Source organism: Bemisia tabaci, chromosome 2, assembly GCF_918797505.1.
Source record: "Bemisia tabaci chromosome 2, PGI_BMITA_v3".
In the NCBI taxonomy this organism is placed as follows: Eukaryota; Metazoa; Arthropoda; class Insecta; order Hemiptera; family Aleyrodidae; genus Bemisia; species Bemisia tabaci.
Genome location: NC_092794.1, coordinates 64,339,350 through 64,355,768, shown reverse-complemented (window position 1 = coordinate 64,355,768; position 16,419 = coordinate 64,339,350). Strand labels below are relative to the sequence as shown.

The 16,419-nt window shown below is 39.3% G+C and overlaps 1 protein-coding gene across 2 annotated transcripts in view; it reads right to left on the bottom strand.

The window, feature by feature from the left end:
• Ctl2 (Choline transporter-like 2) overlaps nt 1-16,419 on the bottom strand; it is a 68,148-nt gene that overhangs the window by 15,594 nt on the left and 36,135 nt on the right. Inside the window, exons 2-4 of one of the 2 annotated variants that reach the window (XM_019055047.2) lie at nt 4,797-5,016; nt 1,011-1,133; nt 100-263 (exon numbers count right to left, since the gene is read on the bottom strand). In XM_019055047.2, coding sequence (XP_018910592.2) covers nt 100-263; nt 1,011-1,133; nt 4,797-4,857 — 348 coding nt within the window. In that variant the 5' untranslated portion in view covers nt 4,858-5,016. The remainder of the gene's footprint in view (nt 1-99; nt 264-1,010; nt 1,134-4,796; nt 5,017-16,419) is intronic. The other variant, XM_019055048.2, reaches the window with a different exon arrangement.

Below are 16,419 nucleotides of genomic sequence, written 5' to 3'. Positions count from 1 at the left end.
CAACTTATTTTTTCCTCATTTCTGTAAGAATTTTTGAGTTCATGATCAGAAGATTGAAAAGGTCTTTAAAATGATCTATGGTTTAAAAATAAATAGTACCTGAGGTGTTTTACATCCTTTGAACACAACATTTGGTTTGGCACATTGTGATAAATCAAAGAAGAACAGTTTTCTTCGGCTCACAACTTCTGGATCCACCCCGCAAACACGGCCTGCTGTGTCTGATGGCAAAATCAATGGGGTAATATCGCCATGCTTGAAAGCTGAAATTAAGAGAAATATGCACTAAAATAAAGCATCGAGAAGGAGGCAAAGATTAAAAAAGAAAAAAAAAAAAAAACGAAAAAAGAGCAATGCTTTTGCATTCCCTACTTTTGCCCACAAAAACCAACATTTTATTTAAATCCATCAAAAAACGTCAAGTAAGTCCAGCTATCCACAGATTAAGTTATTTTTTTTCGATTTCCTTCCTTCACTCTTTTACTGGCAGCAGAAAAAAGGTATGCTTGTTTGGTGATGTATCAGAGAGAGACACTTTGGCTCCAATTGACCAAGAAAAATTGCCACTAAGACGGAAAACTTCCAAAATTGGACCGCGTCTAGCAGAAAGGAACCAAGCCGCATCAGCTATTTCCAAATGTAACTAGGCAAAGTCATTATTTACGAGAGAACGTTTGTGCGGATTCCGGAAAATTGTCGGAAAATTTTAAGGAATTTGCTTCGTGCTAGGCAGAAAATTAACTGAAATTTGCACGAAAATCCGCACGAACATACCTATTCATGTAAAGAGATAAAGTGCTCAATTAAAATTGGAAGTGACTGATGTAGCTTGGTTCCTTTCTGCTTAACCCGGTCCGGTAATTCATTATACAGACATTTCAAATTACTGGTTGTACGTGTTATCTGACAATTTGTATCCCCTGTGCATCTACATGTGCTTTTTTCCATTAAAGGAATTTCTCATCGGTTCTAGAAAAATAGTCAGAATGTATTAAGAGTGCAGTTCTTACCATAAAAACCTAAGGCTCCCCAGGAGACTAGAAAAGCAACGAATACTAATAGGCAGCACAAGTCTGTGCAGCTGCGATGCTTGCGTGGTCCTTTGAAATTTGGCTCGAAATCGAGTTTCTTGCCTGTAAACAAAAAAAGAGAACATTAAGTAAAAATCTACAGGATGAAGATACATAATCCCCGGTTCACGATGAGCTATATCGATTCTAGAATTTGGCTCACGAGTTATGAAAAAACAGGTTTTCTTGTTTGTATCTAGCTACCTTATCCACGAAAAAACTGAGAAACATACCGCCGTGAAACTTCCTGAAAATTTCCCCAAGGGTTTGAAGAATATTCTCACAAAATTTCACGTCAGAATATTGCTTGGTTTTCGTTAAAAAGTAAGACAAAAGAGAAAATGAAGCGATGAAGCGATATGGTGGCGATTCTTGAAAAGTGACATCACTGTTTTAGTGTTTTTCCTCCTTTTAAATAAATGCAAAACAATCGTTTATTGGTAAAGCAGCTTGCCTCATCTAATATCGATCTTTTTAATGAATTTAAATGGGGGTAAAACAGGCCTATCAACTTGCAAAATCGTCACTGCCTGATGTAATGAGGCTGTCCTTGCTTAAATCCGCTTAATTATACTGTGATTACCTACTACTGAAAGATCGCAAAGTGATTAGGTACTGAAAGATCATCTTTCTAAAAGTCTTACAGATGGAGACTATTAGAGTCTATCTGACGAAATATGGAGGATAAAATCCTACAAACGGACTCTGAGAGGTCTATTGTATCAAAACTTCATTTTCACCAATTGATTTCTGCGGTCACATGGCCATACAGCAGGATAACAGATGCGAATGCGACGACGACGACATCGGCGCTTGAATGCAACTATTCGTACTCAGTGGATGTCCGTTTTGCATATACGAATATTTGAAGGCGTTTTGGTTTTGCCGGTGGCAATGCCACTTCTGGTGCGCGGCGCTGCGCCGCTCCGCTCGTCGGGCAATCACATGATTCCTGTGGATGCGAGCCTGAAAAGCCTTAGCTACGAATGAATGGTTCTTTCCCATTGAGTGCTGACCAATTAATCAAAATATAGTGAAAAGTACTATGACTGTTGGCCATTTTCGTACCTGTTTTGAGTGTTCATGCAGAAGGATGACATCACGTGCATTAGTGTTTCATGCAGAGGCCATGGGTCATTTGCATTCAATAGCACGCGGGAAAAGAGAAAAGAGAAAACATAAGCAGGTAATAATAAAAATAACATATATTGAACGAGTGCATGCCTAGGGTGATATGAAAGAAAAAGGTACGAGTTATGCTAAAAGGAATTAAAGGCATTAGATTTGCGTGCAACGTATAGTATCTTGTAGCATAAATACGTTCAAATGATAAGCCTACTCAAAGGGCTTTCTTTGTGGAAATCGCTAAATTGTACATGAAAAATGGACAATACATTTTTTTAAAGCGCATTTGATTGGTGAAGAAAGCAATATTGAGCAAACGTTAATTAAGAGAGTAGCGGATCGCATGCAGTTTGCCATACTACGGGTCTTTTCATATTGATCTCTCTTGCTACCGAGAAGGAGGTACATAATAAAAATCCGAATTTTTTATATTTTATCAAACTTACTACAGTAAAAATAACTATCTTTGCAATAGCAGTTCTAAAGTGTAATTTATTCAGCACTTATTCTGTACATGGCGGTTACAATACTTCTAGCGAGTGTGTTTGCCAAAAACTGGCATTTTAATATCGACTAAAATTGAGCTCTTGCCCCCGTCTGGGATTTGCGATCCAAGCTCATCTCCTTCATAAAATTTCGCGAGAAACACGATAGTGCCACTGGTTTTTTGGAAACTTACCTCTCAAAGTTCAAAAAAGCTCTCAATGGTGAAGTCGTAGAGGAGGGGATCCCCTACGCCATGTTGAAAGCTAACCTTTATATTAAGTCAAACTCTCTTTGCACTGATGGGAATAAACTACATGAGCGGTGCTGCCACTTTGTTTGTGGCATCAAATTAGCTGAAAACACACATGTATTTGATCCCTGGAAGGAACGGTTCCGTAGCCGTTTAATCCCTGGAGAAAACCAGATCGACGGTGTAAGTCCGCAACCACGTATCTCGGTTTGCGATGCTGCAGACTTCTTATCATAATTTATTTTTTTAATAGAAAACTACTCAACGGAAATTTTTGAAAACTGGCTTGATTTTTCTTCTCAGTGCGAAGAAAATTCTGCGAAAACTTCAAGGAATAATGTCGATTTGTTCTCCTTTAAAAAAATAAAATAGAAGTGGAGATTTTCCAATACCGCAAACGAGATACATGGTTGCAGACTTAAAACGTCCATATAGATCCATATCTGTTTGATCCATATGGAGGTGGATTCTTAGTGTAACACGGGGAATCGGATCCCTTCCATTACGTCCTCAACTCCTGAGAGCTTTTTTAAACCAGAAAGTTCGTTCCAAAGAAAACCAGAGGCTCCATCGTGTTTTCCGCGAAAATGTACTGGAGAAAAAGCACTTGAATCGCATATTTCAGACGCATGCAAAAGCTGTACTTTATTGTATTTTTTTTTTTTTTAATGGCGGACTTCTAGTGACGAGCATCAAGTGCAAACTTCTTAATTTCTCAAGCTCCCTGGCACAGTGGTCTTGAAACAAAAAAAAACCAACAAAAAAAAAAAAAAAAAATTGCGAAAAAAATTTACTCAAAAACCGTTAGCAGGGGGTGAGGCTATATGGTGCGTGTGGACTTTAAATCGCGGAAAATCAATATCTTGGCTGATCCAAATTTCGAGGTACCGCAATTTGAAATTTTCATAGTGAATGCAAGTTTTCTACCGATTTTGATCAGCTTTTTTATTTGTTTGTCCTTGGAATCTGTGTTGATCGGTTCACGTTTTTATTCTTTGTTCGATTCATTTCGATCGAATACGTACCCTTTCAATACATGCAGACTTCCTATCATACTTTTTTTTTTAACCGAACAATTCTCCTTCTGCTGCGTCTGCAGCAATTGTTGTTACGAATATGTTGTGCGTGCTTATTATGGCTCATTACATACTCGACTCTCTGAAGGCGTTTTTTGTGCACAAGTAGCGTGATCTGTCGGAGTACAAACGAAGTATATGGATTAAACGAGTCGTTCAATCTCATTTCTAGTGTTCTCCAACAGGGTGCTCTACTTTCACACATTAAACGCCTTCGAAGAGTCAAGTATGTAATTAGCTGAGGTCAGCACGCACGACATATTCATAACAACAATTGTTGCGGACGCAGTTGAAGGCGAATTGAAAACAACCTCGAAACAACAAATTCGTAGGACTTTTTAGGACTGAAAATTTGCACCGCGGTACATTTTATTTTGAATTTAAACTTTGTTTCTGTTTAAGTTTATTCAAGAATGAAACAAATTACACAGCGGGGTAACAAGGCTAATTTTCACGTAAATATCATCAAACAGATTCGGCCGAAAATTTAGCCTTCCTCAATTGGATAAAATAGTAAAAAATAGTAAAAATCTAATAGCGTAGTACTTGGCTATACCTTTCAAAGCGAAAAATTAGTAGAAAACTTGCATTCACTGTGCAAATTTCAAATTGCGGTATCTCGAAATTAGGATCAGCCAAGATTTTGATTTTCCGCGATTTTAAGTCCACACGAACCATTGAATCGCCCTCTGCAAACCGTTATTGGGTACATTTTTGTCGCATTTTTTTTTTTTGCTTCAAGACCATTGTGCTGGTGAACCCTGAGCGGAAGAGAGAAGAATAGTGTACCATGCAGAAGACCAAGACGGGTGGAGCGCTCACCGTAGACTTCGTCAACGATTTTGGACATGGTGTCGACTTAAGGACGCGGTGGGCGGTGTTGAGTGACCTTCCTTCGTGAGGACCCTTCAGGTCCCGTCGGCGCGATCCTCAGACTCGGTCTCCCGACCAGGGTGGACGAGAGGTCAACAGCTCTGACATTCCTCCCGCATCGCACTCCGAGCAGACGCTGCAACAGAAAAAAAGGGGAACCAATTAGGAAGCTATCTCCAGCCGCCATTATAACTAACGAGCCTGGAAACACTGGACAGACGAGATAATTGAAATGCCGCCACCGGACGGACACGCACGGAGCAAAAACCCCGCTGCAGACGACCAAAAATTGGTCGAGGTTTCGCGGTATTATACAGGGTTATTCACTCACCACTGGCCATGAGGGGGGTGGCCATTTGAAATTTTTGAGTTGCCCCTCGCCCCCCTCCCCCTGAGGGAGTCCAAAACTGGAAAGTATCTAAAAAAGTGTTCCCTTCGATATAAGGAAAAAGTCTTAAACCGCAAGTCGATATCTTAATTAGAACTAAAGTTTTGGCCAGTGGTGCGTGACTTTTCAATAACCCTGTATTGTTAAGATCATTTCGATTCTGTTATCATTCAGGTTTGCGACAGAATTTGGAAAATTAAATTCCCCGACATTTTCCTGACACATTTTGGTAAAATTCTCTGGCAATTGAACAAATGGCAGATTGTTAAAAAGACATAAAGTAAAAGCTCGCTAAGTCGAACTACGGTTAGGACGAAATGCCGCTTAAGTCGAATTTTTTTTCGGTCGCTGGACACGTCCATAAGTTAAGTGGAGAAGGGATTTTTGAGGGCTCTACTTTAATCTTATTTGATTGGGTAAACTTTCCCGATCAGATAGGCAGGGTCGCAACCCAGAGGAAAAAACGCTCTGATGAAGTTAAGAATTGAACTCAGTTGCTTCATGCATTTTAGTCAACATTTCTACTATACAATGGTATTTCATTGAATTAGAGTTCAACAGGTTCCATTCATGGATGGTGCTCAAAAGTGTAAAAAATCTTAAAAATCTCATAAAACACCATTTCTGGGAATAAATGAGAGAGGTTGAGATGGTAAGTAATATTGAATTAAATCTGATTCGCAATGAAAAACAAAAAATAAACACATTGCATCTATGGTCCAGATTCTTAAAAACATCGACAAGAATAAATACTCTTGATTCAATCAGATTTAAGCTTGAATCAAGAACCAAGCCTCTTATTTGAGCGGATTTCCTTTTGATTCAAGCTTAAATCTGCTTGAATCAAGAGTCCTTTTTCTTGTCAATGTTTTCAAGAGTCTGGACTCTGGAGCCAATGTGTTTTTTTTTTTCTAGTGCGTATGCACAAAAATATGTGCGAGACACAATCGTATAAGACTATACATAGGTGAGACAAGGATGATTCGACTGACGTTGAACCCATGATACATACATAGTCGCTTATGTAAAAATACGACAAGAGCAACGAACTCAGATTTTCGAGGTTTTGCTTGTAGGAACTCTAATTTTTGTCCCACAAAGTTCTTTTTTTGCCTACTGCGTGATGATAAGAGTGAACAATTGAGAGCAACAAAGCTCTACACCCACACGCGGCTACTACGGATGAGTCATGATGGATCCAAAGAGCTCTGTGCGCGGTGTTTTCACTGAGCTGCTTGGAAAACTCATATATGTACATCTTTTCTGTTAGGCTGCGTCATCCAGATAGAATTATCATGACAATGTCGTGTATGAGAGCTGAGACTATTTTGAGTTGTTAGATCTGATAAGGATTTGAATTGTTAGATTTGATAAGGATTTGAATTGATAGATCTGATATGAACTGGAATATTACTAAGATATTGAACATACACTGAATTTTTGAAAACTTTTCAAAATAATTTGAAACGCTTACATATTCCCTCCTGATAAATGCCCGGAATCTATCTGGGTGTTGTCAGAATATGTTAATTCGGATGTTTGTTTCGTTTCTTCTTCCGTTTAAAAATGTTTTGATGGTTGATGTCTGAGACCGGGCGTTATAAGTAGGGAATGAATCCTGAAAAAAGGTTAAAGGACCTCCAAAAAATGAAAGTCCGATTCTTGGAGTCCATTCCGTGTTTAACTTCTCTGTACCAAACACCATTCGACCTAAAATCGCACCGAGAGCAAAATCCTGGAATGAGGATCTGGGACATCTTGTATAAACTTTGCTTGCAATACTGTATCACGAATGATCGCTAGATCGTAGTGTCGACAACAGTCCTAGTCTCCTCAAGTAACAAGAACTGATGAAACTAGTAGAACTTCTGAAGTAGAACTACTAAAACTACTGAAGTAGATAGAGATCGATTAAAGGTGTGTTTTAATCGGAGAATTTTAAAATATTAGCATTTTTTCATAAGCGCAATTTGAATTTAATTTATTTACTAAACGAAACTAACAACTAGGTAAGATATGACGGAACGGGGCTTTTAATCAACATGAGCAACGCATTCGAATGATGTTGATAGGAATGCTTTGGATACAACTATTCGTACTCTATGGACACGCGTGTTGCATTTGAAAAAATTGAAGGCGCTCCGCTGCGGACACTGAAGTCCATGAAGCAGAGCATGCAGAAGCGTTTGGCGCGCAGTTGCGAATGCGAGGCAAGATGTTTTCCGATAAAAACTAAGGGAATAGAACAGAGAACTGTGTTTTTGCACTATTTATACACATCAGAATATTACATCCCACCGCTACACTGACTGCTTCGTGATAACGTGTCGCTGCGAGCAGTCTGCTTCATGAATCGGAAAACGGGAGCGCCTTCAAATTTTAAAACGCAACACGGATGTCCATAGAGCACGAATAGTTGCATCAAGGCGTTAGTACCGGTATCATCGTCCTGAGCTTGGTTATTAATACTGACGCGTTAAAGAAAAACGTTATACGAACACTTGAGCGTTGCGAAATTTCCTCAGATTAAATCACTAAATTCTGAAAAACTTCTTAGCTCTTATTTTTCAAATTTTTAGAGAATTTTCTGCACAATCCAATCTGATGATTCAGACAGTTTCGAGGACATACATTCCTAACTATCCTAAAAATAATGCTTTAATATGAGAAATTTGGAAACGTATGGATCTTCAATCGCCGATTTTTCATCACACACCTTGCACAAACTTTGCAACGCTTCATCACGACTGATGATTGTGGTGTCAACAACAGTCTAATAAAAGTATCCCCCAGAAAATATAAGGTAAATCGGTTCAGGTTTTTTTTTTTTTTTTTTTTTTTTTTTTTTTTTTTTTTTTTTTACGAAAACTTCAAAACATTGGCATTTTTAACAGTTAGAAACGCAAACTTTGCAGCGCTGTTTTGTCAAACGAACTGCTGAAACATGCATCGAAAGATTGCTTCATTATTAGGTTTTGCTTGGAATTTTTTGAAGAAAATTCCGGCGATTCCAAAAAGGGCACTTTTTTGACAGGCTCTTTTGGTGCTCGATATGCACCGAACTTTTTTCCTAGTGGGGCCGATAAGTGGAAAATATCATAAGAATCGTGCACTTCTGGAAGAAAGCATGAAAATTTCAGGGATTCATCTCTACCCTATAGACATTCGATTCAGACATAGACTCCAAAAATCTGAGCCCCCTGGGGGGGCAGGGGGGCCCCCAAATTTTGAATTTTGAATAACTACGGAACGGCTAATGTTAGCGTAATTTTTTTTAAGCAGGACGATAGGAAATTTTATCAGGAACAAAAATGGTTGATGAATTTTTCTGTGGGATCGATATTTAAGGCGTGAAACAGGAAAAACCATCGGGGGACGGGGAGCCGGCCGTTCTGAGGCAGATCTGCGCGCTGCGCTGTTTGCCCGGGACGCGCGCGGCGGCACAGTACGGTGTTACCGACGAAACAGCCGCTTGTCTTGGTTTAATCTCAACGATGCGCAGTTTTAAAAATAATAATGAATTTACCGTACTGCCTAAATACTTTTCCTCAGTAATTTAAGCTCTACTTTTTATTAGTAATACATAAAAACAAGCAAAAGCGAAATACTCCAATGTGAGAGCGCCGAGTCAATAGGAGGGATCGGTCATCGCGCATCACGCGTCTTGTTTTCTCTGAATGCAGAGCTTTTCCGACCTCATTACAGAGTAAATTACCCTTTCCTCATGTAAGTTTTGTACAGACAGGATTACATTTTTTTAAGATATTAGAGCGAAATAACAAGTTTTAATACGATTTTGACCCACTTTTTCATGACTATTGGAAATGGCGGATCCTTCGTAACTTATTTTTAGCTTATTTTTCATGTTACTTTCGGCGAATGAGACAATGAGCTGCTTACATAACCATGAATTTTGCAAAACTTGGTAGAGACATTAATTGAGGAGTGAGGAGGGAGGGTAGGGGGGCTTCACATTCCCTTCGCCACCAAGGTTACCAGATTTCCTTCATGTTCATTGGTTTCTCGCAATTGCATAGGTACTGATTCATACGGAACATTCCGACAATGTTCTTTTCTCCTCTTTTTCCCTCCAGCCAGTCAATAGAAGTTTTCATTATCATGAACTCCCCATTTTTTCAGTTATTCAACAAACATGCATTTTTAAAAAAAAATAGAACAATACATTAAATAAATGATAAAAAAGAAGATATCTGAATACTATCGCCTCTTTTTATCGAGTCATCCTTGAAGATATTATTGGTACTTACCACGACACATAGAAAATGGAATGAGCAGTAAAAAAATCCATGTATATTATCTTACATTTTGTTGTATGGAATTTAGAGTGGAGTTGTTAACATTTGTATTGAAAAAAATATTAATATAGGAGGAAATTTATTTATCATGCAGGTTCTGATTCTTTAAAGAACCTCTGAGAAGGACCAGGCCTCAGGAAGAAATTTATTGCATTTCTTCTTTTCAACCCGCAAATCTCGTACCGATTTTTGATTTGTATGGAGCTCATGGAAGAGTTCTAGGTAAGTACGTCGGAGACAATTTTCAAGAAACGGGACTTGCAAAATATGCAATGCACAAAACGTACACCTTAAACTTTATCGTACATTGTAACACTGATCGAATTGGCTTTGGAGATTATCAAAAGGTTAATTTATCGTCAAAATATCAAAAAATCAGTCAAAATCAGTAATCAGTTGCAAAATTACCGAGATTGCGGAATATCGTACCTATGATGCGCTGACATAAGAGCAGGATAGGTTCCCAGTACTTAGGCGCGACTTCCTATCACTCAAATGGACCCTTTTGACAGATTAGCGGATACGGCGGCTAGTTATTACTTAATAATATTCTTTGTACTGTACAAGAAGCAGTCCAACAAAGGTTTTTTGGGGGTCATTTATCGATATCAAGCTTTCTCAAGATTCTTTTGCCGTTTTTTTGGAGCAAGTTTTGAAGGTGGTTTTGGTCCTCTTAAAAAAATGCCTATACGTAGCAATGATGTACCAAAATGTTCCTGAAAGAGAGGAGAATAAGCATGTTTCCATGTATGCTCATTGTTTACAAAATTAGGCTCCCTGTCTTAAGTAAGCATATTTAGATACCATCCTGATGTCGCAGCACCGAGAGAAAGAGAAAGAAAAACACTTTAAAATCATTTTTCAGGTCATCGTGGTACATAAATAAGATTTGTGACTTTTAGCCCCCCCCCCCCCCTTCCCGAGACAACTGTTCCTCAGATTTTATTCCGTTCAACTGATGTCTGATGCAGTTATCTCGGATGCTGTAATAAAACTTGACAAACCCATACAACAAAACAATTCGGAACTCCAGCACTTAACCCCTTCTCTTTCTGTTGCCGTGCGCTCGCTTGTATACATATATTACCTGCATAAGTTAAGCCCTATTTTAAGGCTTTATAGGTAGTACGATATATTCACAATACTTTTAAAACTGCGCATCGTTGAGATTAAACCAAGACAAGCGGCTGTTTCGTCGGTAACACCGTACTGTGCCGCCGCGCGCGTCCCGGGCAAACAGCGCAGCGCGCGGATCTGCCTCAGAACGGCCGGCTCCCCGTCCCCCGATGGTTTTTTCCTGTTTCACGCCTTAAATATCGATCCCACAGAAAAATTCATCAGAACCATTTTTGTTCCTGATAAAATTTCCTATCGTCCTGCTTAAAAAAAATTACGCTAACATTAGCCGTTCCGTAGTTATTCAAAATTCAAAATTTGGGGGCCCCCCTGCCCCCCCAGGGGGCTCAGATTTTTGGGGTCTATGTCTGAATCGAATGTCTATAGGGTAGAGATGAATCCCTGAAATTTTCATGCTTTCTTCCAGAAGTGCACGATTGTTATGCTTATCGGCCCCACTATCCCCCCTTGCATAAGACTAGCTAACAGCCTCCATGAAAAATCCAGTTCTTTTTCTTCAGAAAGAAAACAAGTCCTTAAAAGTTTACTTTCTCTTCATGCAAAGTTCTGAATACGCGCAAATATAAACAAAGGACGAGCATGAACAAGGGAAAAAAACTCGGAGAGAGATAGCTTAATGTCGTACAGCTGTGTTAACCTTGACATTGATGCTGCAGAGCTCAACGCGGTTGGGGGAACGTCACAGCGTTATGTAAGTTAGTTAACTGCGGTCGGCACAATCACATCTTTGTTGCGTAATTTATATTAAAAAGTCTTCGCACACTTGTTCTCGCCAAGTAATGGAATAATGATGGATGTTTCTTCGCAAATCGTGCTTTAATGGGAAACGGCTTTGAGCTGTCGACGATTTAATTGAAGATGAGTCGAGTCTTATAGGTAGGGTAAAATACTGGGAAAACGGATGGCTTCGAATAAAAAGCTTTTTAGTGTTCACTCAGTGGGCCTATCTAGGGTATGAGCTCCTATTTTTTTCGCTCTCTGTTCTTTTTTTTTGGAAAGGACTCGTTGTCAGTTTGAACTGAAGGAATAAATTCAATAGCTTCTCGACACTGTTCCAAGATTAAACTTACTTTTGATTTTATCGTTTTACTAGGTTCTTGCGCCGTTATTACACGTAGAAAAATCACCGAAAAAAAAGAAGTTGATTTAACATTCTGGATGTGAAAAAATGTGCGAGAACTAAAATGCTGAATCACGCGCCACAGCAGCTAGTTTTATACCTCGGCGTTGCTAAAGTAACTGACAGGGTAATTCAGCATTTTGTAAGTTCTCGCACACTTTTTTCACATCCAGAATGTTCAATCAACTTCAATTTTTTTCGGTGAAATCTCACCTCCTTGACTTTTACCGAACTTCTTTTCGTGCGAACGAACTTCACGAAACGGTCAGTATTATTTTTCTTGATAACTTTCAATACCATTTTTAGGAGAATTAAAAAAACAAATTTTACTCTATGATGTAAAATCATGAGTACTGGGTAACGCACACTGGAAAAAAAAACACATTGGATCTAGAGTCCAGACTCTTAAAAACATCGACAAGAAAAAATACTCTTGATTCAATCAGATTTAAGCTTGAATCAAGAACAAGCCTCTTAATTTGAGCGGATTTCCTTTTAATTTAAGCTTAAATCTGATTGAATCAAGAGTCCTTTTTCTTGTAAATGTTTTCAAGAGTCTGGACTCTAGACCCAATGTGTTTTTTTTCCAGTGCATATAACACCAGAGGCGTAAAACATTTCGGGCGGTCGGACTGAGAAATACGGCTAGGGCGTGTAAAAATAAAAGCTTCCTAAGTAAAGAGATCTCGTGACAATATGACTGAAGAGAGTGAAGAATCAAATTTTGGCGTTGTTTTCAAAAAAAGTCGTGCCATTCAAAAATTCACGGCCGATAAAGTATTAGACACTTGGTGCGTATAGCTTAAAAAATAGATTAGAAAGTGCTACTGGAGGAAATCCACGCCTACCACGGCAGCGACGGGCGCGAAACCTTTGAAGTTGCTGTAAATTCATTAATGACTTAATTATCTCAGAGTTCAATAGTTGAAATGATCTGATTAAGATTACCACGTGCGAAACTCACAAAGACCATTTCAGAGAAATGCCATAAAAATTCAGATGTTGCCTATTGCCTTCTGATAAAATACGAATTACCAAGGAAACCCGTGCAATTTTCTTTTTTCAATTTTAGAGAATTAATTAGCGATATAATGTATTGTTTCTAAAAAATTTCAAAATAACTTTTTCATAACTTTTTCTTAAAAATTAATATTCCGCCGAGGAGAGTTTGACAACATTCGAATGCTTATTGCACACATGGGGTCAATCCTCAAGCAGAATTGAATAGGACAACACCGCCGCGTTGAGGAAGAACGCTGTACAAGCTTTCAAAAGTTGTCAAAGTTCTGTTGATAAAATACGAATTTTCAGGAAGACTTGTGAATATTTTTCTTCCAATTTTTTAGAGATTTTTTCACGCAATTTAAGCTGCAGCATCCGAAAATTAAAAGAAAAAGTATTCATAACTTCACCTTAAGATGAGTGCTGTATTTGTGAAAAAGTTGGTAACTTTTGAATGTTCTTACAGCGTTTTCCCTTAGTGCAATAGTGCAACAGGTAATCAAAGTCAAAAATCATAAAGTAAACGGTTAAAAGAGAAAAGGAGAGCGCGGAACTTTTCTTCGGCACTAGTGAGTCATACGAAAGTAAAATTGCTTTTTGCAAAAATCCTGAGCCAAAAATAGAAGGAACGATGTGAATTTTCAGACTTTCGCTTAAAATGAATCTGAAAATTTATTTGAGTTAAAAAGCGAATGTGGTGCCTGACAGATCCAATGATCAAGATTGTCATGTCAGGCAATAAAACGTGCATTTTTTAAATGAATGTAAACAGGGACAATTGCTAATTTCTTCAATGCATCTGGCAGTAACGCCGATACCAAATTCTCAAATATCAGAAAATCATGCCGTGTTCCTTTCATACCCCAGATAGAGCCCCACAATGAGATCGAGGGCAAAGCATAGATCATCAGCTATCGATATTTCTCCATTTGAAGTTATGGTAAAGAATCGAAAGTTAAGGTATACGCTGAAACTCGATACTTTTCAATAGGTTCAGGTGGGAGATTGATCGATTCATCGCAAAGCACGCCACGCTACTGAATGAGATCGGATTAACCTCCAAGGCTAAATCCGACCGTCGAACCTGCGGTGATTCAACGATGGAAATTGCGCGCAATTTTAAATTTGAATGTTTCGCTCGGAGACCATTTATCAAGTACAGGAGAGGACAGGGGAAGGGGCAAAAAGAAAATTAGGCACGAAATGTATTGGCCGAAGCTGAAATGTGAGTGTCATCCACAAACGTGTTCGTCGAGACACGCTCCAGTGGAGCTGAGACCAATTTCATTCGGTTTTTTTGAACAGGTCATGCGGCTACCTGACTCTTTTCCTTCCTTAGAAATTACGTAATTCCCTTCAATTTTCACTTAATAAAATCCATGTGGTCATTTCAACCCAAGGTTTCGTTGAAAAAGCTATTATATTTTGATGGCTCCAGAAAAAAAACCCAAAAATTGTCTTCCGTCTGATGAAGTTCGTTGCTGGAGATTTTTCCGCACAGGCGTGGTCTCTTGGAAAATTATTTACCGTTGTTTATACATAAATTCAAGGGAACAGTGCATTTACTAAACGCTTATACACAAAGATTACAATACAATGTGCAATCATAACGCCCATTAAAACAAATCTATTCACTCAGCGTAACAGAAAGAAATAATACATTGAAGACAATTTTTTAAACGAGGGCATTAAATTGAAATTACATCAATCATATTAAAATAATTATAGTACTTGACCATACTTAAATTAGGCAAATCAAAAATTTATGGCCGAATTAGCTAAAACGGTCACCGTCAAATTTTCATACTAAACGAGTACCATGTCTCAAAGGAGTTGCTTACGGCGCTCCACTTATGTTTTTTCCTTCGAGTTCATCCTTCCATCGTAAAGTGCCTCACATGGGTGCCAAAACCGGCCGAGGCTCGATTTTTTAAAAAAATTAATGGAACGGGTGTATCCACCAGATTGGTCGATCAGGGTGTCCAGTTTTTTTCATTTGGGGAAATCCTGATGAAATCCTGATTTTTCTGGATTTTTGATCGCTAAATCCTAATTTCATAATTTTTTCAAATCCTGATTTTTGGCGGAGAAACTTTAACTTCACAAAAATAGCTCGATAAAAAAAATCGATCGGACGGCCGACTTTTCTAAAATCCTGATTTTACGACCAATTTTTCCTCAAATCCTGATGAAATCGGGATTACATCCTGATTGACACCGCAATCACACGCTGAATGTGGGAGCTGAATGTGGCTTGAATGTGGAAGTCATCGGCCCGATGCCTGAATTTTGCGCGTGACGCGCAAAATTCAGCAACGATTCTCAGCAACCATCGGACCAATTTTGAATTTGTCTGAACTATTCGAGTAGATTTGATACACATCTGGATGAAAATAACTCGAATTTGCTAAATTTCAGCCGTTGGGCGATGACTGTTGACTTCCACATTCAGGTGCTAAATTCAGCGTCTGATTGCGGCATGACCTGAAATCCTGATAGAATCGGGAAAATCCTGATGCTAGACACCCTGGTCAGTTTACAGGCCGTCCCTTATTGGCTGACCTCAGCATTAAATCTGATTCAGGATTCGTGTTGCATAGATTTGAGCTAATCGTCAGTACAATGGTACAAGGTCCTCCCGCCCCCCTCCTCCTACGAGGAGGCGAGTAAAAAAGTGAATGGACGCGGGTCCGACTTCCCGCGCGCGAACGTCACGACACGCCGCGTCACGTCGCATGCATCGTTGCGTTACGTTGTCGCGTCCGTCGTCGCATCAGGTGAATGATTTCTCCCGCATCGGCAGAATGACGTCACGCGATCTGATCCCCGTCATCCAATTCCACGGTTCGATGACTTGGCTGGTGTTTTCCAACTCTGCTTTATGCAGAAACAATCGGGACGCATCTCTGCCGTGCTAAGGAAAAACGCCGTATGAGCCTTCAGGCGTTGCCAAATTTTCTTCGATAAAACACGAATTCCATGGTAAACTTATGAATATTCTTCTTCCAATTTTTCAGAGAATTTTGTTCGTATTTTGATCTAAAGTTCCTAAAATTTTATGGAAAAATATTCATAATTTTCCACAAAATAAACATTTCATCAAAGAAAGTTGGCAACTCTCGAATGTTCATACGGCGTTCTTTCTTAGCACGGCAGATCTGCTGACTGGACGTTTCCGGATTCGTTCGCTCTCTCCCCGGGTTTTCAGGCCGGGATTGAGTTGACGCGCTCGTAGATAATTTTGGATGACGCAGGACGTAGTATCAGGCATATCTGGTTCCTTCCTGTCAAGCCCACCAACTTATCTGAATTAAAAGTGCGCCGCTCGAACGTCATGATACACTGAAAAAAAAGTTACGGGCTATATAGACAAACCGTCCGTTCCGGGCTCAGAGGCCGAAACATCCTGGTGCTGGAGCCGGGGCATAGATTGTTCCGAGTGCTACACCCGGAACTTACAGTCTCTAGACGCTGGAACGTAGACGCTATGTCTATCTAATAGCCCGTAAGTACGGTTTCCACGGCCGGAGTTTTTTTCTTCAGTGTGCCATCATTTCCATCCGTTTCTCGTCATTT